The sequence below is a fragment of the Sorex fumeus genome, unplaced genomic scaffold (genome assembly GCF_029834395.1).
Source record: "Sorex fumeus unplaced genomic scaffold, SorFum_2.1 ptg000072l, whole genome shotgun sequence".
Classification (NCBI taxonomy): Eukaryota; Metazoa; Chordata; class Mammalia; order Eulipotyphla; family Soricidae; genus Sorex; species Sorex fumeus.
The window spans coordinates 40657633-40676418 of record NW_026606129.1 but is presented as its reverse complement, the minus strand read 5'-3'; the positions used below and the strand labels follow the sequence as shown (position 1 = coordinate 40676418).

At 57.4% G+C, this 18786-nt stretch overlaps 2 protein-coding genes across 2 annotated transcripts; one reads left to right on the top strand and one right to left on the bottom strand.

Annotated features, from left to right (window-relative positions):
* Nucleotides 1-1932: 1932 nt before the first annotated feature.
* On the bottom strand, nt 1933-6189 carry MYD88 (MYD88 innate immune signal transduction adaptor). The gene is made up of 5 exons (XM_056129533.1): nt 5836-6189; nt 4774-4908; nt 4273-4453; nt 3623-3714; nt 1933-3398 (listed from the first exon to the last, which is right to left on the bottom strand). Exons 1-5 carry the CDS (start codon nt 6149-6151, stop codon nt 3244-3246), a joined length of 879 nt encoding a protein of 292 aa, XP_055985508.1. The 5' UTR covers nt 6152-6189; the 3' UTR covers nt 1933-3243.
* A 1586-nt stretch (nt 6190-7775) lies between these two features.
* Nucleotides 7776-18630, top strand: ACAA1 (acetyl-CoA acyltransferase 1). Its single transcript, XM_056129240.1, has 12 exons — nt 7776-8053; nt 8239-8332; nt 9304-9361; nt 12627-12706; nt 12965-13007; nt 15518-15616; nt 16237-16317; nt 17221-17411; nt 17551-17730; nt 17901-17956; nt 18071-18216; nt 18350-18630. Exons 1-12 carry the CDS (start codon nt 7877-7879, stop codon nt 18423-18425), a joined length of 1281 nt encoding a protein of 426 aa, XP_055985215.1. The 5' UTR covers nt 7776-7876; the 3' UTR covers nt 18426-18630.
* Nucleotides 18631-18786: the final 156 nt, after the last annotated feature.

Below are 18786 nucleotides of genomic sequence, written 5' to 3'. Positions count from 1 at the left end.
GTCTGTCTCCCCAGCTGTGTGTGGCACAAGGACTATGCCGTGCAGACCCTGGAGCCACACTGCAGCTGTGTTCTCTATGGCTCTCTGTGCTCTGCTCTGAATACACGCGCCATCCCAGAGTCCCTAAAGTGCAGAGGCAAGGCCTGTGGCCTCTTGGAGGCTCTACCAGGCCACAGCAATGAAACCAAAGAGAAGCTGGTCACTGATAACTGATCACTGATACTTATCTCTTAGAATAGGCTTGTTGGCATTTTTTTCTTTATATTTCCCACATTTTCTTGAGTGAATGGTAAACGGTCCTCCCGTTGTTCATCGATTTGCTTGAGCGGGCCCAGTAACGTCTCCATTGGAGACTTTGTTGTTACTGTGTTTGGCATATCGGGTAGCTTGCCAGGCTCTGCCGTGCGGGCGAGATACTCTCGGTAGCTTGCCGGGCTCTCCGAGAGGGGCGGAGGAATCAAACTCAGGTCAGCCATGTTGGCTGCGTGCAAGGCAAACGCCCTACTGCTGTGCTATCGCTCCAGCCTGAATGATGAACAAATGATATAATTTTTAATTGTATTAAAACACTGATTTACAAAGTGATTCATCATTGAGTTTTAGACAATGTTCCTGCACGGATCCCACAAGTGTCACCCAGTGTTGCCAGGTACCCTCTCCTACCCTCCCACCTGCAGCCTATCATATTGATAGACACCTTTTTTAAGTTTGGTTGTTAAAAGTTTGGGTCTCATAATTTGTGTTGTTGGATATTTAGCTCTATCATTTTTTTTTGTTTGTTTTTGGCCACACCAAGCGATGTTCAGGGGTTACCCTTGGCTTTGCACTCAGGAATCACTCCTAGTGGCACTCAAGGGAACATATGGGATTCTGGGAATCCAACTCACATTCAAGGTAAATGCCCCTACTTGCTCTGGTCCCTCTATCATTCGTCCTGCCCCCCAAACTCTTCTCCCTGCCCCCCAAACTCAATTCCTTGAAAATGATCCTTTTTTTTGTTTGCTTTTGGGCCACACCCATCTGTGCTCAGGGCTTACTTCTAGGATTGTGCTAGGTCATAAATGCTACAGGGGATCAATGAGGGCTGAAGAGGTCACATGTAAGGCAGGTGCCTTAAAAGCCGTCTGTACTATCTCTGTAGATTCCATTTAAAGAGAGCACCACATGACAGTACAGCAATAAGATGCTTGCCTTAGACGTGGCCAAACTGGGTTTCTATCCCTGGCAACCCATATGGTCACAGAGCACCACCGGGAGTAATTACTCCATATAGAACCTGGAGTAACCCCTGAATATCACCAGGTGTGACCAAAAAGTCAAAAGAAAAAAAAAAGGATAGCTTTACAACCTTAGGATTAACACAATCCCCAAAGATCACTTTTCTTTCTTTCACTGTTGTGTGTGTGTGTGTGTGTGTGTGTGTGTGTGTGTGTGTGAAGCAAGAAAATTTAGATTGAATCTTATTTAGAAAGATGTGAGCGGAGGAGAAAGGGAGAAATATATGCTTGAGAGAGAAGACAGGCTTCTCCAGAGTGGACACAAGCAAGCAATGAAACATAGAGATGCCCATGCAAGATACATGTTCAAAGGAGTAAGTGGGTTGGAGGAGCTAGCCAAGATCACCATTCTTTAATGATAGCTGAGTTCTCCAGAGATCTGAAGGTTGGAATTGGGATTCTCTGGAATCCTAGAAAAGCAGTATCCACCCACTGGCTGTGGCAGGCCCCAGGACCAGGCCCCTAACCCAGAGAAGGCTAAGTGTTGAGGCTTGTGCACCCTGGTTCTGCCTGGGGTCCCAGTAAGGGGTAAAGCCATCATGCGGGCCCTGCCAAATGAGTTGAACCACGTCAAAAGCCAGTTTTCTTGCCTAGGAGAAATCTCATGTTACTATTTGCAGATTCTGTCCAGACAAATGAAACCTGATGCTCCCAAAGTAGATAATTCTTTATTTAAAAAAAAAAAAATCAGGACACAGAGGGAGGCATAACCAACCAGTGGTACTAGGAACCCAAATAAAACAGGTGTGAAAAACATTTTTGGACTTTCGGAAAAACACTTTCCAGCAGCACAGCAGGGCAGTCTCAGAGAACTAAGTACCTCAGAACCAAGCAGCAGCGAGGGTCCCTCCCAAGGCCCTGACAGGGGCAGTCCATGCCCATTCCAGCCTGACTGTCGGTGCACACACTTCCAGCGAGATTTAGGGTCCTGGGGTCTGCTCAGGAACACAGACCTCTGAAACTATGACATTTTCTCCCCCAAGGAGAACTTGCAGGTAATATCCAAATCCCCTTTGGAGAGAAAACAGCTCTGCCTGTGATTAACTTGCTCGAGTTCCAGCTCTCCCCCGCCTCCCTCTGCTTTCCTGGCTGCTTAAATACAGCACACTGGGGCCTCTCCAGAGTTTCAGTAAGTATAGGAGAAAGTAAAGAGAGGAAAGAGTGCCCCATCTTGCACCCTGGGCTAGTCCCTGCATCGGGGAGGCCTTTCCCAGACAGTCATTTCGTTTGTGTGTGCCCGCACTCCTGTCTCTCTGTGTGACTGTCTGTCAACCTTCTATGGGCAGCTTGAGGAGGTCAGCCAAATGTGCTGGCTGTGCCAGAGGCTGGAGTCCACCTTAGGTCCGGTACATATGGCCACAGACATCTCTGAAAGAGAAAGTGAAAAGCTCTGGCCAATCTCTTGGGAACTCGTTCCCTGAACAGTGGGCAGAGCCTGGGAGGAATCAGAAGCATGTGTGAGTGGGATCCACTGGAGAATCGCATTCCTAGTGGGCTCCCCCCTGACTGGGCCGGCAGACAGGGGGAAAAGGGAGATGAGGTGGGCAAAGGCATCCTAAGGTACCACTGTGGCAGCAGCTGTCCAGCAGTGCCCTGTGCCAGAGATGTCCAGCACTTGGTTTATGAGCCAGCTCACCCTTGGCCAAGACTGTTCACTCAGAACAGTCACAGGTTCACTTTCCACAGCGAGCTGAACGGAGTACTTGCAGTCTCTCTTCATCCTACTTAGTCCTCAGGCAGAGACACCGAGTCCCACTGTCCTCTTCTTCATCCCAGCTGGCGCTGTTTTCACTGTCCTGGGACCAGCAAGTGGACACGCTCTTCGTAGCCACGGGGCATGCAGGATGTAGGGCAGGGCACCCAGAGAGGGACAGCAGGTGCAGATCTCTGGAAGGTGAGAGGCAAGAGGAGCCCCTCCATCCCGCCAGGCAGATACACCCGCACTCCCAGGGCCCCAGGGCCAGCTTCAGGGAAGGGACAGGGCCTTGGCAAGGCGAGTCCAGAACCAGGACTTGGTACAGGGGTTGGTGTAGTCGCAGATGGTGATGAAGCGCAGGATGCTGGGGAACTCGTTCTTCATGGGCTTGTACTTGATGGGAATCAATCGCTTCTGATGGGCGCCTACAAGCCAAAGGATGCAGAGCTGACACCAGGTGCTGGCCCACAGAGAGAGTGGGGGCCACTCCTGGCCAAGCTCCCCTGGCATACATCTGCCTGCACCAAGGACACATGCGTGCATGTGCACTCGGTGTGAGAGACCGAGAGGCGATCCTCAAAGCAGCAGAAAGGAAGACCGGCTTCCTGAAGCTGGGGGGTGGAGGAGTTGAGAGCAGGGGTGAGTTTACCTGGAGAGAGGCTGAGTGCAAACTTGGTCTGGAAGTCACATTCCTTGCTTTGAAGGTAATCGTCTGAGACAACCACCACCATCCGGCGGCACCTAGGGGTAAGAGGGCAGGTTACAGGTACTGAAGTACCATTGCGACCTGCCTCATTCCCCCTTCCCCCACAAGTCTCTGGAAGACCCCTCTGTGCTCTGGGCAGAAGCATCATGCCTGAGAAGCCAGAATGAAAGTACAGTAGGTGGGGCTGGAGCAATAGTACAGCAGGGAGGACATGTGCTTTGCACGTGGCCAATCCAGGATCGATCCCTGGCATCCCATATGGTACCCTGAGCACCATCAGAAGTAATTCCTGAGTGCAGAACTAGGAGTAATCTCTGAGCATCACAGAGTGTGACCCAAAAAGCCCCGCCCCCCCCAAAAAAGAAAAAAAAATACATCAGGTAGGGTGCTTTCCTTGCACACAGTTGACCTGGTTTTAATCCCCAGCACCAGATATAGTCCCCCAAATACCATCAGGAGTGATTCCCGAGTACAAAGCCAGAAGTATACCCTGAGCACAGCCAAAGCAAAAAACATAAAAGAAGGGTCCAGGTAAGAGAATCCCCAGACAGCCAATGGTGCACACAGCCCAAGTCCCCTGCCACCCTGCCCACCTCTTCTCAATGAGCTCGCTGGTGATGGACCAAACACAGGTGCCAGGCAGGACATCGCGGTCGAACACGCACAGCTTCAGCCGATAGTTGGTCTGTTCCAGCTGCTGGATCATCTCATACACAAACTGGATGTCGTTGGGGCAGTAGCAGATGAAAGCATCGAAAAGCTCAGGCATTTGCCCTGGTTGGAGAGAACCAGGGTGAGGGTGCAGGAGTAGGTGAGGGCTGGAAAGGAAGCCTGGGGAGGAGGGAAGCAGAGAGAGCCGTGTCCTGGACCCCACCCCAGTCCAGAGATGACAGGGCTGAGAGAAAGTGCCCTTCCCAGGGGCAGAAGGATGAGCGCCTGCCCATCTCTGGACACACCAGCTCTGCGCCATCCCTAGAGGGGATTGTTACTCTGGGTCCTGGGTAAGGAGAGGGAGGCTTAGACATGAAATGACTGGCCCACAGGAGAGAACCTCTGTTCTCTAACCCCCACACCCCCAGGCCTCAGCCGCTTACCCAGGGGGTCGTCCAGGGTGGTGATGCCTGAACGCTCTGGTGTCCGAGGATTGCTGCTGCCCACCTTGGGCACCTGGAGGGGCTTCTCAGACTCCTCCTCCTGCTGCTTCTGAATATACCTTTTGCAATCCTCCTCTGGGAAGAGATTTGGGGTGAGGAAGCTAGCCCGGGGGTGCCCCTCTCCCACCTCCCTGGTTCTCACTGTGCTCCAGGACCCCTCCAACAGCCAAAAAGCTGGGTCAAGGGGGCCTCCCAACTGTATTGGAGCATCTCAAAGGAATGCAGTGGGGTTTGGGCCAGCAGGGAAGCCGGTAGGGTCAGGCTCTGGTTTCTGTCCCAGCTCCCCTTCCCAGAAGGGAGAGAGGTGGCTCCTGAGAATGGCACCTGCAATCAGGTTCTGGGATCTGTGAGTCTGGGGGCTGCATACTGGAAGGGCCTGAGACCCACAGGTGTGTGTGTGTGGGGGGGTGTCTGTCCAAGTGGAAGTATGCCCAGACAAGCAGGGTGTAGTGGTCTGAGCCTCTGAGCCCAAATGGATGCTGTGATGTGCACTGTATGGGGGAGCTGGGAGCGGACAGTATGGTAAATTCCTGCCAAGCAGGTTTCTTAAACCCTTACCTGCCCTGTGATTCTAAGCTGAAGCCCCCACCCCAACTCCTGGCCCTCACACAGGAAAGCTTCCGTCTAAGCAATCTCTCCCTCCTCAGCCTCTTCTTCAATCTCCCTATCTTTCCAGATATTGAAAACAGGAACTGGGCTCAGAGCAGTCCCCTCCTCCACCCCCTCATCTCAGGCCTGAGACTGGAAGGAAGCTGTGGCTGGCCTGCGGCATCCCCCTTGCAGGGTGTGTGTGTGTGTGTGTGTGTGTTGAGTGAGTGGGAGCGTGTGTGCGTGCGTGTGTGTGCGCTGGGAGGGTGTGTGTGTGTGTGTGTATGTGTGTGTATTGAGTGAGTGGGAGCGTGTGTGCGTGCGTGTGTGTGCGCTAGGAGGGTGTGTGTGTGTGTGTGTGTGTGTATGCGGGGAGGGTGTGCGTGTGTGTGTGTGTTGAGCGGGGGTCCTCACCGATGCTGGGCCCCAGCTCCTGCAGCACGTCGTCGCGGCCCAGCTTGGCGAGCAGCTCGAGCAGGCGGCCCACCGAGGCGCCCGGGCGGCCCTGCCAGGCCTCCAGCAGGTGGCCCGTGGGGTCGGTGCGCGTCTCCAGCAGCCGGATCTCCAGGTACTCGAAGCCCATCTCCTCGGCCAGCGCCGTCCAGTCGGCCGCCACGGGCGTGGGCACGTTGAGGAAGAGCGCCAAGCGGCGGCGCACCCGCATGTTGAGCGCCACCAGGGGCAGCGAGGCCAGGGAGCACGCGAGGAGCGCGGGGTGCCCCTCTGCCATGGCCGGCTCGACTAGCGCTTCCTCTTCCCCGACGCCGCCCCGCGCGCCCGGCCCGCCCGGACGCCGGCTTTCGCTTTCCGAGAAGGGCCGCCCAGACCCAAGATGGGCGGGCACGGGGACGCCGCGTGCCTGGGGCGGGGGGTGGGGTTACAGGGAACGCCCCCCCAGTCTCTAGGTACACCCCCGCGAATATCCTTCCTCCAGGCCTCTGATGGGGCTGTGAGGGACCAATCTCCCCCCTCCCCATCCCGGGTTCAGGTCGGCGGGAGCGGGTGGAGTTGGGAGGGATGGTTGATCCCGCCTCCGAGGATGGAGGAGGGTCCCAGGGGGCAGCGCTGACTATGCAGCCTCCCCCCCTTCCCACCCGCCACCCCCCACAACACGCAACCCCTAGCACCAAGTGCAAGGTGGAAGAGGCCTTCTGGAATCTTCTACAAGCTCTGCTTGGAAGGGGGCAGGGGTGGGTAGGTGGGGGGGGGGGGTGCAGCACGACCTTACCCACCCCACCCCCAGTGCAGAAAACCCCGGTTGAAAGGTACACTAGCCTTTGGGAACTGCAGGGAAGTTAGTATTGCTTCCCAAGGTGGAGGGGGACACATTGAAAGGCATCCAGAGACCAGAACCTTTGCTCTCCGGTGGGCATAGAAAGCATAGCCCTGGCTATTTGCTTAGCCGACAGGTGTTTAAGGAGCTGCTTACTAGGCACCAAACATTTGCGGGTACCCTGGGAGAGAAGGTGCGAGTCAAGTGGGGGTGTGGTGGGCACGGAACAAATAACCTCTCGGTGGGAATCACGCCACATCTCTGCACCTTGTACAAATCCGTTCTCTGACCACCCGAGAAATCAGATTCCCTTGGATTTTTTTTTTCCTGCACTTTCCAGAGTGTTCAGAATTACTTAGAAACCCCTGCTCAGACTTGAGGATCCTAGAAGCGGCTGGGAGGATGGGAAGGGGGAGTCGAAATAAAGCACTGGCACTTCCAGCCCCAGGCTCAGCAGCCCCGCCTTCTGCTTGCCTAGCCCGCCAGGGTGCCCAGGAAGAGAAAGGAATTCCGACCTGGTGCTGGGTGCTATTTTAAAGACGCAGCACGGTGGTGAGATCGGGTGCTGGTATGCCTGAAACTCAACTATGAATAACTTCGTAAGTCTAATGTTAAAAAGCTTTTTTAAATAAAGACGCCCACAAAGGGGGCGGGGAGAGTGCTCCAGGGGCATAGAGAGTGCTTTGCATCGGGGGGGGGTGGGTCTGATTCGCTACCCGCCACCACATGTCCCCTGTGCATTGCCGGGGGGGAGTCCCCGAGCGCCCCAGTTGTGTCCACCAAACTCGTCCCAAAAACGTAACAAGAGCTGTCAAAAGAATCTCCTCTAGGATTTGGTGGCTAGCCGAAGGTTTTCCAGGTTCCGTGTCTGGGCGGAGCTTCAGGAAAACCCGCCTTCTGATTGGTTGTGTGGCTGACGATAGGCGGGGCTTCAGGCGGAGACTTGTAGACTTGGCTTTCCGCAGTTTTGGGGGAGAAGGAGGGACTTCGGGCAGATGCACCTTGTGATTGGCTGAGGTGGGAGGTGGGGCGGGATTTCGGAGGATGCGTCTGTCCCGCAGGGCTGTGGGCGGTGCTGAGGCTACTAAGCCCAAGTTTCGGTTGCGCGCCTGCGCGGGGCGCGGCTTGTTGGTTCCTGCGGTCGGTTCTGGCCCAGTCGGGTCTAGCAGGCCGAGCTGCGCCATGCGAAGGTTGCAGGTGGTGCTGGGTCACCTGAAGGGCCGGCCCGATTCGGGCTCCGAACCGGCAGTGGAGGCCGAGCCATGCAGGGCCGGCGCTCCGCAGGCGTCCGCCGAGGACGTGGTGGTGGTGCACGGCCGGCGCACGGCCATAGGCCGAAGCGGCCGCGGTGGTTTCAAGGTGAGGCCGCTGGATCTGGCTTGGGGGTCGGGCTCTTCCCTGTTGCACGCACCCGAGCTGTGGCGCTCCTCGACTGTGTGTGAGGGGGGTAGGGGGGGGCGAGGAGCTGGGGTTCCGGGAGCCCCGTGCGCTGCAGACGGATCGGCGGGTTCAGGGGGTGACCGCTGCCGCGCCTCCTGCTGCAGGACACCACCCCCGATGAGCTGCTCTCGGCTGTCATGACCGCGGTTCTCCGGGATGTGAAGCTACGTCCAGAGCAGCTGGGCGATATCTGCGTGGGTGAGCGTCCTCCTCGGGCCGGGTGCGCCAGACCCCTCCTCTGCCTCCCGAGGCCGGCTCTCCCCGAGCGAAATGTCAGAGTCCACGCAGTTCTGATTCAGTGCCCCTGCAGGACTGGACTTCTCGCCTGTTTCAACTCACTTGTTTTCCTCCCCTTAGCTTCTTGTCCCTTCCCCTGCGTCCCCCTCTCCTCTGAGGCCCCCTCCACCCGGCTAGGTCCAACCCAGTGCCTCACCGTTGTAAGGCTGGTCGGAGTGATGGAATGGTGGGGACGTTCTAATGCAGAGGCTCTTAACATGGTCTTTCGAGAGTGCCCATAGGCTCTCGATGTACTCTCATCCCTGTGTGTACCAGGCCAGGATAAAGGGAGCACCAAACACCATCTTGTTCAGCCCCTCATTTGTGGGTGGAGAAACTGAGGCCTGTGGAATGGGCTGCAGAGTTAGACTCAATCTCTTATCCTTGCATGCAACCTTCGCCTCCTGCTCCAGGTCCTCTAACCTGGAAACTAATGGGGGTGATTGTGCATGCCACCACTGGTGAAAGTCACTGTTCTGCCTCCCCAGGGCCTCCCAGGTGTCTTTTCAGAGGCGAGTCCCTCCCACCACCCCACCCAACAGAAACAGTTCCTTAGCCCACAAGCTAAGGAACAAGCCCACAAGCCTGGCACCACATGCTTTCCTTTCCATGTCCCCTTTAAAGGCATACATCCACCCAGTGGCTGCTTGTTGGGCAGATCAGGGCAGTGGGGAGGGTAGCTGGGCCCCTCCACACAGACCAGGCTGAGTGACCCACCAGACCGTTGCTGTGTGACTGCCCCGCTAGCACCCCCACACCTGGACTCCAAACCCTGAAGTTCTAAACACTCAAGTGAGCCTGCGCAGGATTCAGTTTCCTGTAGAAAATCATAGCTGCCTTAGTGCCAGGCCCCTGCCGCTACCTGGCACTGAATCGATACTTGTCATCTGCAGGAAATGTGCTTCAGCCGGGGGCTGGGGCCATCATGGCCCGCATCGCCCAGTTTCTGTGGTATGTATGCGCTTTTGATTGGTGGTATTGGCTCTATGTGGGTGCTGGCCCCACTGGTCTCAGCCTATGGGCGTTGGGGGACTGGACACTGGTGTGCCCAGGATCCCCTGTGCTCTGCCCTGGTGCCTCTCACCTTTCCCCTACTTCTGGAGGGGGGTGTATTCACTGCCCAGAGCCAGAGAAAACAAGGCCTTTGGGACAGGAGCAACTGCACTGATTTTCAACAGAGCTGATTTTCAGCCAGAGACGCTCGCTGCTTTGCTCTAGTAGGTGCGGACTCTGCCCTTTGAACTTTCTGCTCTTTGAGCAAGCTGGTACCCTCCACCTTTTGCCCATTGGCAGAGACTTGAAACAGGGCAGAATCCTGGAGCAAGGGGTGGTGACTCCTGAGGGCCCCTGAGAGCCAGGGAAGTGTGTTAATGATCTTCACACAGCAATCTGAGAACTAGTTAGCTCTGCCCTCTGCCCATGTGAAGAAACCATCGGGACATTGAATAAGAACAAGCAGAACCTGTAGGGACGGGGCAGGTCAGGGCTGCTGGGGCTGGAGTCAGAGATCAAACTGGACTCCCACGGTTTGATCCCACCAGCCTTATCTCCCCACCTCTCCATTCCCCCTGCCACCACTGCCCTGCTGACTTCCTGGTCCTGCCCTTACCCTGGAGTGCTGGCTGGCTCCTTCACTCTGCCCTACTTACAAACCCTGACCAAACAGTTTCATCACCCTGGTCCTCTTCCCCGAGCGCCTGGGCCTCCTCTCCGCTGGCCGGCCATGTGCTTCCTGGCCAAATGGCTTCGCCTCTGCCATTCTGTCTCTGCTGGTAGATTGATCGTCTCTGTGAGGCTCAGGCATCTCTGGGTCAGTGTTTCTCAGCCTTTTTCTGATCATGACCTCCCTCTGATCTTGTTTCCTTCCTGTGGCCCTCAGTTTTACTAATTGGTCCCCCTCCCAACCCATTTACATAATTTTCACCCCTCGGAATTTTCTGGGGTCCCCAGGGGCTTGTATAGTTGCTCTGGAACATTCCTGAGAAGCCTGTCCACACCCCACAGTTGACCCAGACTCAATGTGCGCTGACTGCCTATGGGTCAGGTAGATGGGGATTGATGCAAGGTTGGGGTACCGGGAGGGGTTAAATGGGGCTGGCCTGAGAGGCTTTCAGCAGGATCTGGACTCAGGCTCAGGTTGCCTGGCTCTGACTACAGCAGCATCACTGGGGAGTTCCTGCCCCTCAGCCCTGAGTCCATGGGACTGGGGGGGTCACCCCAATGCCTTATGCCCTTGACCAGGAGGAGCAGATCCCTAGTTTCCAGGGAGGGGGTTTACATGAGGGGCACCTGCTAGAACAGGGGTGTTAGAGCCCACCAGCCTTCAGGGTTCTTTGTCTCATTGGAAAGAGGATTTCCAGGGATAGAGAGGACAGACAGCGTTAGCCAGACAGTTTCTAAGAGGGCTGAGGCGTGGGGATGTTTCTCTACTCAAACTGCAGCCGTTTCTTTCATGCTAGTGCTGGGACCCAGAGTAGATTCTCTTCTCTTATTGGTGTGTGTGTGTGTGTCTGTGTGTCTGTGTGTGTGTGAGTGTGTGAGTGTTGGAGCCATACCTAGTAACGCTCAGGGGAGTGTGCAGTGTTTGGGATCAAACCTGGGCTTCCTGGGGGCTGGAGTGAGAGTACATACACATTTGCCGTACACTTTGCCAACCTGGATTCGGTGTCTGGCACCACATACGATCCCTTGATACTCACTAGGAGTGACCCCGGAGCAAACTCAGGAGTAAGCCTGACCACTACCCTCTGCGACCCCCTCAAAACAGTGCCAAAACCCTGGGCCTTCTGCATGCAAAGCACATGCTCAGCCTTTGATCTCTCTCTCTCTCTCTCAGGGCTTTAAAAAATAAAATAAAACACAGACTTGTTCTTCAAGCCCATGTTCTCCCTTGGACATGTATATCGCTTTCTTGTCTCTGTGTTCCTTTGCTTGTGGAAACTGTGGAGAAACCTGTGTTTGTTCTCTCTTGAACACGTTTCCTCTCTCTCCTCTCATATCTTTCTAAGCACATTTTATTCAATAAAAACTTGCTTTGGTGCTGGAGCGATAGTACAGCGGGTAGGGCATTTGCTTTGCACGCAGCTGACCTGGGTTCGATCCCTGGCATCCCATATGGTCTTCTGAACCCCACCAGGAATAATTCCTGAATGCAGAGCCAGAAGTAAGCCTTGAGCAACACCAAGTATGGCCTCAAAACAAACATCTTGCTTCACTAACCCCCTACCCCCACCATTTAATTTTTTTTTTTTAGCTTACACAGTATTTATTTTACACTGAATTATGAGCTTCTAGAGAGCACAGTGTGTACCTGGCCCTGAATAGGTAGGATTCAAGAAGAAAAGATCAGGGCCAGCTGGAGAACAGACAAACTGCAGAGTGCAGAGAGGCAGGCATCCAGCTCGATGGAGGGGGTCTTGGAAGAAGTGCAAGTTTCTTTGCTTCACTTCTCCCATTTGAAATTTTTGTGGTGGGGCTGGAGTGAGAGCACAGCGGGTAGGGCATTTGCCTTGCGCGCGGCCGACCCAGATTCGATGCCCAGCATCCCATATGGTCCCCTGAGCACTGCCAGGAGTGATTCCTGAGTGCAAAGCCAGGAGTAACCCCTGAGCATCGCCAGGTGTGACCCGAAAAGCAAAAAAATAAATAAATAAAAATTTTGTGGTGCTGGGGATCCATACTAAGGCCTCACACATGGGAGATTTGAGCTAAAGCACTGGGCCTTCATGGGCTGCTCTATTCTTTGGCGGAAACAGATGCATAGTCTTGAGTTTTGAAACTCCATGAAGGATCCCTATGGCCCCAGCAACCTTCCAGTTCCTTTGGGCTCAGCTTGGCATTGGTTGAGTTGGTTGAGAATCAGAGCGGGTGTGTGTGTGTGTGTGTGTGTGTGTGTGTGTGTATGTGTGTGTGTGTATGTTTGTGTGTGTGTGTGTGTGTGTTTGGGCTCAGCTTGGCCTTGGTAGAGGGTGTGTGTGTGTGTGTGTGTGTGTGTGTGTGTGTGTGCACACGCGCGTGTGTGTAAGTGGGGCAGAGGTGTATGTGTGTCCCTGGGGTGCAAGTCCCTGCAGAAATAGGTTCTGCCCAGTACCAACCTGCCCTGTGGTGGGAGCTGTGCCTTGCTTTCCTCGGGGGCATGAGGGGGTTACATGGTCATGCTGGGCAGTAACTCTGACTGCCAGCCAAGCTAATCCTGCGGTCTCCCCTTCCGTTGCAGTGACATCCCTGAGACTGTGCCCTTGTCCACAGTCAACAGGCAGTGTTCCTCGGGGCTGCAAGCAGTGGCCAACATTGCGGGTAAGTTGGGACTGCACCTCTGCACCCACCCGTGGTCCTGGCTCCTGGATGGGCGTCTCTGGGCCTGCACTCAGGATTTCTAAGAGGACGTAGGCACAGAAAGCGTGGAAATGGCCTTTCTCTGGACACTCCCTGGACTTCTGTCTCTGAGGCTGTGGCTGTGGTTGAGCCCCACCCAGAGACAGGTGGGGAAGAGGCGCCTTGACCCCCCGAAGAGACGCTCTGGAGAAGGATATTTATGAAATGCTTTTGTTGCAGGTGGCATCAGAAATGGGTCTTATGACATTGGCATGGCCTGTGGGTAAGAATTTCTTTCTGCCAGAGCTTATTAACCAACTTGCAACAATGAAACTAATTTCATCCTCTGTGGTCCTCAGAGGCACTGATTTGGGGAGTGCTCCCTGAGCCCTTTTTAGCAGCAGGCTGACTGGGAGCGGTTCCCAAGAAAGCAGCAAGGAAGGTCCCCCTGATCTCTCTCTCTGTCTCTGTCTCTCTGTCTCTTGTCTCACCCTCTCACTCTCCTCTCTCTCCCTCCCTCTCCCTCCATCCCTCTTTCTCCATCTCTATCTCTCTCTCTCTCTCTCTCTCTCTCTCTCTCTCTCTCTCTCTCTCTCTTCCTCGCCTCTCCTCTCTCTCCTCTCTCTCTTGTAGTGTGGAAATCAAACTGGCCTCTTGAAGGCTTTTTTTCAGCCCAGGCAAACATTGGGTTTCCTTTGTGGCCCTTGGCTTCTCAAGTTCTTGAAAGAAACAGCTCCCCGAGAGCTGTGGGAGAACCTGGAGAACCGCTCCCTCTCGTTGACTTCTGCTCTCCTGCCCAGTCACATGCCCCGCTTTAGAGCAAAGAAGGGAATATTCATCTGCCTGCTGGGTTCCAAGGCACATGGCTGCATCTGTGATGGGTGGGTCACTGCAGCAGATGGCCACAGAAGCTGTGAGAACTTTGCGGGAGGATACAGGCTCGGGAGCATCCCCTGGTGGTGGGGAGTGCTGGCACAGGCATGCTCCTGGAGTTGGGGGGTGTAGGCCTAGGAAGGCCTTCTGGAAGTGGGGAATGCGGGCCCAGGAGCGCCCCCTGGAGGTGGGGGTATAGACTCAGGAACACCCCTGGAGGTGGGATAGTGCAAACACAGGAGCACCCACAAGTTGGGGAGTGCAGGCACAGGGACGCCCCCTGGAGGTGGGGGGGTGCAGGCTCAGGGGCGCCCCCTGGAGTTGGGAGGTGCAGGCACGGGGCAATTTCTGGAGGAGGGGAGTACAGGCTCAGGAGCACCCCCTGGAGGTGCAGGCACAGGGGCGTCCCTGGAGGTGGGATAGTGCAAACACAGGAGCACCCACAAGTTGGGGAGTGCAGACCCAGGGGCACCCCCTGGAGGTGTGAAGTGCAGCCACAGGGGCACTTCCTGGAGGTGGGGAGTACAGTCTCTGGAGCATCCCCTGGAGGTGGGGGTGCAGACTCAGGGGCACTCCCTGGAGGTGGGGATATAGACTCAGGAGCACCCCCTGGAGGTGGGGGTTGCAGGCCCAGGCAAGCTCCTGGAAGTGGGGGTGGGGGAGGGGAGGAGGGGAGAGCCAGAGCTATCACGCCCCCTCCTCTCAGGGTCCTCTGGGTTTGATGAGTGTTGTGGAGTCCCCAGCGCTCAGTCAAGCCACAGAGCAAAGTACAGGGGTTCTGGCAAGGCCCACAGCACCCCTTCTTACAGGGAGTGTGTGGGGGTGATGGGAGACAGGTGGGAGCCTTGGAGCGAGCTCCCAGAGGCCTCATGTGCCCAGGCTGGGTGGTGCTTGTCCCACAGGTGCAGAAGCTTCCTGTAAGGACCCACCTGTCACAGGCCAGTGGCCTATAGGGCTATTACGAAGAGTAGCCCAGGGCAGCCTAGCTGAGCAGGGGCCCTGGGACTGGCCCTTATTGACAATGGATAACTCCCTGGGCATTGCAGCCTGCAGCTCACTAGACTCAGGGACAGCAGGGGAGGGTGTGACACCCTCGGGACTGGTGGCAGTGGTGCAGCATTAACTGTGTGTCAGAAGCATAAATGTCAGTAGTCCTCAGAACCTGTGTTACCTCCATCATAACATTAAATTTAAGTTAAAAAAAAAAAGTGGGGCTAACTGCCTGAGCCTTCCAATTGAGGGCAAGGTGGACAAGTCTGTGTCCACTTTGGGACACAGCTCCTGTGACTGACCACTAATGCCTGAGAGCCCCACTAATATGGCACAGGAGACAGTCAGCCAGGGCACTCTCTCGTAGGTCTGCCCCTGCCACCGTCTCCTGCAGGCCCTTTTGACCCCATGGGGTTGAGATGGTACCTTCCTTCAGCTCTTTCTGTGTGTGCTGGGCTGATCTGATCGCTCTGGAGTGTTGTGTTCTGGTTCCCGGTGCTGGGGATGGAACCCAGGGCCCCTCACATGCGCAAGGCACATAGATGCTCTCCCGCAGGGCTTCTTCACCAGCCGCTGCTGATCACTCTGGGATCTAATCTCCCCCTCCACCCCTCTGAATCCATGGTCCCTGAAAGGTCACGCTTGTCCCCACGTGTAACCCCCCCCCCCCCAAATGTGGACCTTCTTGGGGAAGTTCCTGAGGCACCGATTCTGTAATTGGCGTGTGAGCAGCCGGTGCTTGGCCCCGGGCTCGGGGTGGAGGCAGAGCTGGGGCTCAGTGAACCTGTGCCCCCAGCCCTGCTGGCCAAGGCCCCACCTGGGGCTCCTAGGCAGCCCCCCGACTTCCCAGGAGTCCAGCTGTTTGCAGCTGTGCTCTCCTGGGGAGCGGTCCTGGTGATGGCCTCCTGGTCCATCCTTCCTCCCACGCAGGGTAGAGTCCATGTCTCTGGCAGACAGAGGGAACCCCGGGAACATCACTTCACGCTTGGTGGAAAAGGATAAGGCCAGAGACTGCCTGATTCCCATGGGGTGAGTGTGCCCAACGCCCCCGGTCAGCAGCCCACCCGGGGCCGCTCTCCCACCTTGTCCATCCTGCTGGGCTCCTTTGAAGACCCTGCTCTTCCCTTTTCCTTCTCCTCCTTCCGTGCCCCTCTCCCCCAGATATTTCCAAACAGGTTCCATCTCTCACCTAGGGGTGAGAGCCACCCCTCAGCCCTGGGGGCTAGCAGGTTGAGGAAGGGGGAACCTGTGCTTACCAGGTGGGCTAGTGGGAGAGCTGGGAGCCAGGCACCAGCCAGGCCAAAGGGCAGGCCTGCCGGCCTCTGGGCTCTGCGTCTCTGGCCAGGTGGGGGAAAGGCCCACCGCTGCGGGCCATGCAAGGTTTCAGGCAGCGGCGCTGGTGTCTGCACCTCCAGAGACCCATCTCCCCGAGGGGCCCAGCCTCTGCAGGTCAGCTCCAGCCCTGGGGTGTGGCCTTTCTAGCCCCCCAACCCCAACCATCATTGCCCTGGCTGGAAACCGCCAGGGAGAGGTAGTTTGTGCCTCGCCCCCCCACACCCTCCATCCCAGACCGCTGCCAGCCCCAGGATCTGTGACAGTGCAGGGGGTTGCGGGGACTCCACCCACATGGTTCGCTCTCTGCGTTCTAGGATCACATCGGAGAACGTCGCCGAGCGGTTTGGCATCTCACGGGAGAAGCAAGATTCCTTTGCGCTGGCTTCCCAGCAGAAGTGAGTGCAGCGGGGAGTGGAAAGTGAGGTCTGCGGGCTGCCCTCAGGGGTCTGGGCCAGAGCTGTTCTCATTCCACCGAGGGCCAGGGCAGGTGGCTGAGCCTCCTGCGCTCTAGGGGGTGCAAAGGAATGTGGAGGCCACGTCCCGCCCCTGTCTGCTCAGCGCCACTGTCCTCTATGGCATTGGGCCTGTTTCCCCAGCTGTGTGGGGCATATGGAGGGACCAGCACTAGGGGATGGGACCCAACGGCCACAAGCCTCTCTGGATAGCATGGACTGTGCGGCCGGCAGTGCTGGGGATCCTGGGCGCATCCTGAAGCAGGACTGGGGGTGACTCCAGGGGATGCCACTGCTCAGGCCTCAGGCAAGGGCTGGGCTGATGTGGAAAAGTCACAGGAAAGGGCGTGGACCCCGCTCCATGGGGGCAGGGAACCGCCAGGGAATCTGGCAAAAGCTGAGGTCTCCTCCCAGGCACTCACACTCTGCAGCATGGCAGGGGCGCCCTATAAAGTGTCTCGTGCGTCAAAGCGGTCAGACCCAAAGTCGGGGGAGAAGTTCAGTGAACGTCGCTGTAGCTCTTTGGAAGCAGACAGCCTAGCAGCAGGCCAAAGCCGGGTGCCGGGACTAGAAATAGGGGGCAGGCCCTGGGCTTGTTCACCCTCCCACCCCCCAACACACAGACATACACAGCAAACCAGCAGGCGGGTCTCTCTCGAGGACTCAAAAGGGGTCCCACCAGCCTTCTCCTTTGGGGTGGGATGGTGAGGAAGGCCCTGGAGGCTGAGCGGGGGGGGGGGGGGGGGGGGCAGAAGAGGTGGGAACCCATGCTCATCCCCTGGCAGCCTTGGTTGCCCAGCCCCTGCCCCCCAGGGCCTGAGCACAGCTCTCTCCATGGTGCGACAGGGCAGCCAGAGCCCAGAGCAAGGGCTGCTTCCGCGACGAGATCGTGCCTGTGACCACCACGGTGCGGGACGACAAGGGCACCGAGCAGAGCATCACTGTGGCCCAGGACGAGGGGATCCGCCCCGGCACCACCATGGAAGGCCTGGCCAAGCTGAAGCCGGCCTTCAAGAAAGGCGGCTCCACCACAGCGGGTGCGTTGGGGCAGAAGGGCGGGGCCAGCCCCTGTCGGCCCAGCCTGGGCAGGGGGGGGGGGGGGGGCACAGGAGGGGCTGACCCACCTGGGCCCTGCCCTGAAGCCTCGTCACCACCCTCTGTGTGCTTTGCCACTAGGAAACTCCAGCCAGGTGAGCGACGGGGCGGCCGCCATCCTGCTGGCCCGGAGGTCCAAGGCGCAAGAGCTGGGCCTCCCCATCCTCGGGGTCCTGAGGTCCTACGCAGTGGTTGGAGTCCCGCCCGATGTCATGGGCATCGGCCCCGCCTACGCCATCCCCGAGGCCTTGCGGAAAGCAGGTGGGGCGCCTGCTCTGTCTCCACCCACATCCCTGGCATGCTGTCGTGGGGCACGGGTAGAGGGGTGGTGGGTCAGGAGAGCGACCCTGTCCCTAACCCCACCAAGCCATGGACGGAGCCCTCCCTGCTTGGTGGCCCCGGCGTCAGTGCAGGTCTCTCCTTGTCTGCAGGACTGACAGTCAAGGACGTGGACATCTTTGAGATCAATGAAGCCTTTGCAAGTCAGGTGGGCCACTCCCCTCCCTGCAGCCAGCCGGACTCCGGGCAACCCCCAGAACCCCCGCCCCATCCCCACCACCCCGGGAGGCCGCAGCCCACACACCTCTCTGCCTCCCTCCAGGCCGTCTACTGCGTGGAGAAACTGGGGATCCCCATGGAGAAGGTGAACCCTCTGGGGGGCGCTGTAGCCTTGGGCCACCCGCTGGGCTGCACTGGGGCCCGGCAGGTCATCACGCTGCTGAATGAGCTGAAACGCCGCGGCCGGAGGTGAGTAACCCCTCTTGGGGATGGCGGGGGTGGGGGTGGGGGTGTATCTGGCCGGGGCAGGTGCAGGCATGTCCAGGTGGGGGCCTGGGTCCCCCGCCCCCCTCACCCGGTGCTGGCCATGTTTCCTCCGCAGGGCCTACGGCGTGGTGTCCATGTGCATTGGCACGGGCATGGGCGCAGCAGCCGTGTTCGAGTACCCCGGGAACTGAGCGCTGGCCGCGCAGCACCAGGGCAGCCGTGGCCGAGGAGAGGCCCCCAGGAGGCCAGCACGGCAGCCAGGACGCCTGGCACTCCAGCTCCGCGGGCCCAGGAGGGGACCGCACCCAGGGCCCCCAGGTTCTTCTGGGGTGGGGGAGGGGCTTTGTGGCTGAGAGGCAGAGCAAGCAAAGTAAACGCGCGTCACCCTCATCTCCAGCCATTTGTGTTGGTCTTTCTTCCATGCAATGTGGGTAACAATTTTGAGGGGGAGAGGGTGGCACACCTGGCAGAGCTCAGGGGACCGCTGTGGGGTGTGGGGGCCAGGACTCAAACTGGGTCGGCCTCGTGCAAAGCAGGCTCTACTGTCTCTTT

Excerpts from the sequence above, each read along its gene's own strand:
- ACAA1 (XM_056129240.1), top strand. The coding sequence starts at position 7,877 with ATGCGAAGGTTGCAGGTGGTGCTGGGTCACCTGAAGGGCCGGCCCGAT. Across the intron at positions 16,318-17,220 it reads GCGCTGGCTTCCCAGCAGAA|GGCAGCCAGAGCCCAGAGCA; the intron begins GTGAGTGCAGCG and ends ATGGTGCGACAG. Across the intron at positions 18,217-18,349 it reads CTGAAACGCCGCGGCCGGAG|GGCCTACGGCGTGGTGTCCA; the intron begins GTGAGTAACCCC and ends TTTCCTCCGCAG.
- MYD88 (XM_056129533.1), bottom strand. The coding sequence starts at position 6,151 with ATGGCAGAGGGGCACCCCGCGCTCCTCGCGTGCTCCCTGGCCTCGCTG. Across the intron at positions 3,715-4,272 it reads AGCGAGCTCATTGAGAAGAG|GTGCCGCCGGATGGTGGTGG; the intron begins GTGGGCAGGGTG and ends TCTTACCCCTAG. Across the intron at positions 3,399-3,622 it reads TGCACTCAGCCTCTCTCCAG|GCGCCCATCAGAAGCGATTG; the intron begins GTAAACTCACCC and ends TTTGGCTTGTAG.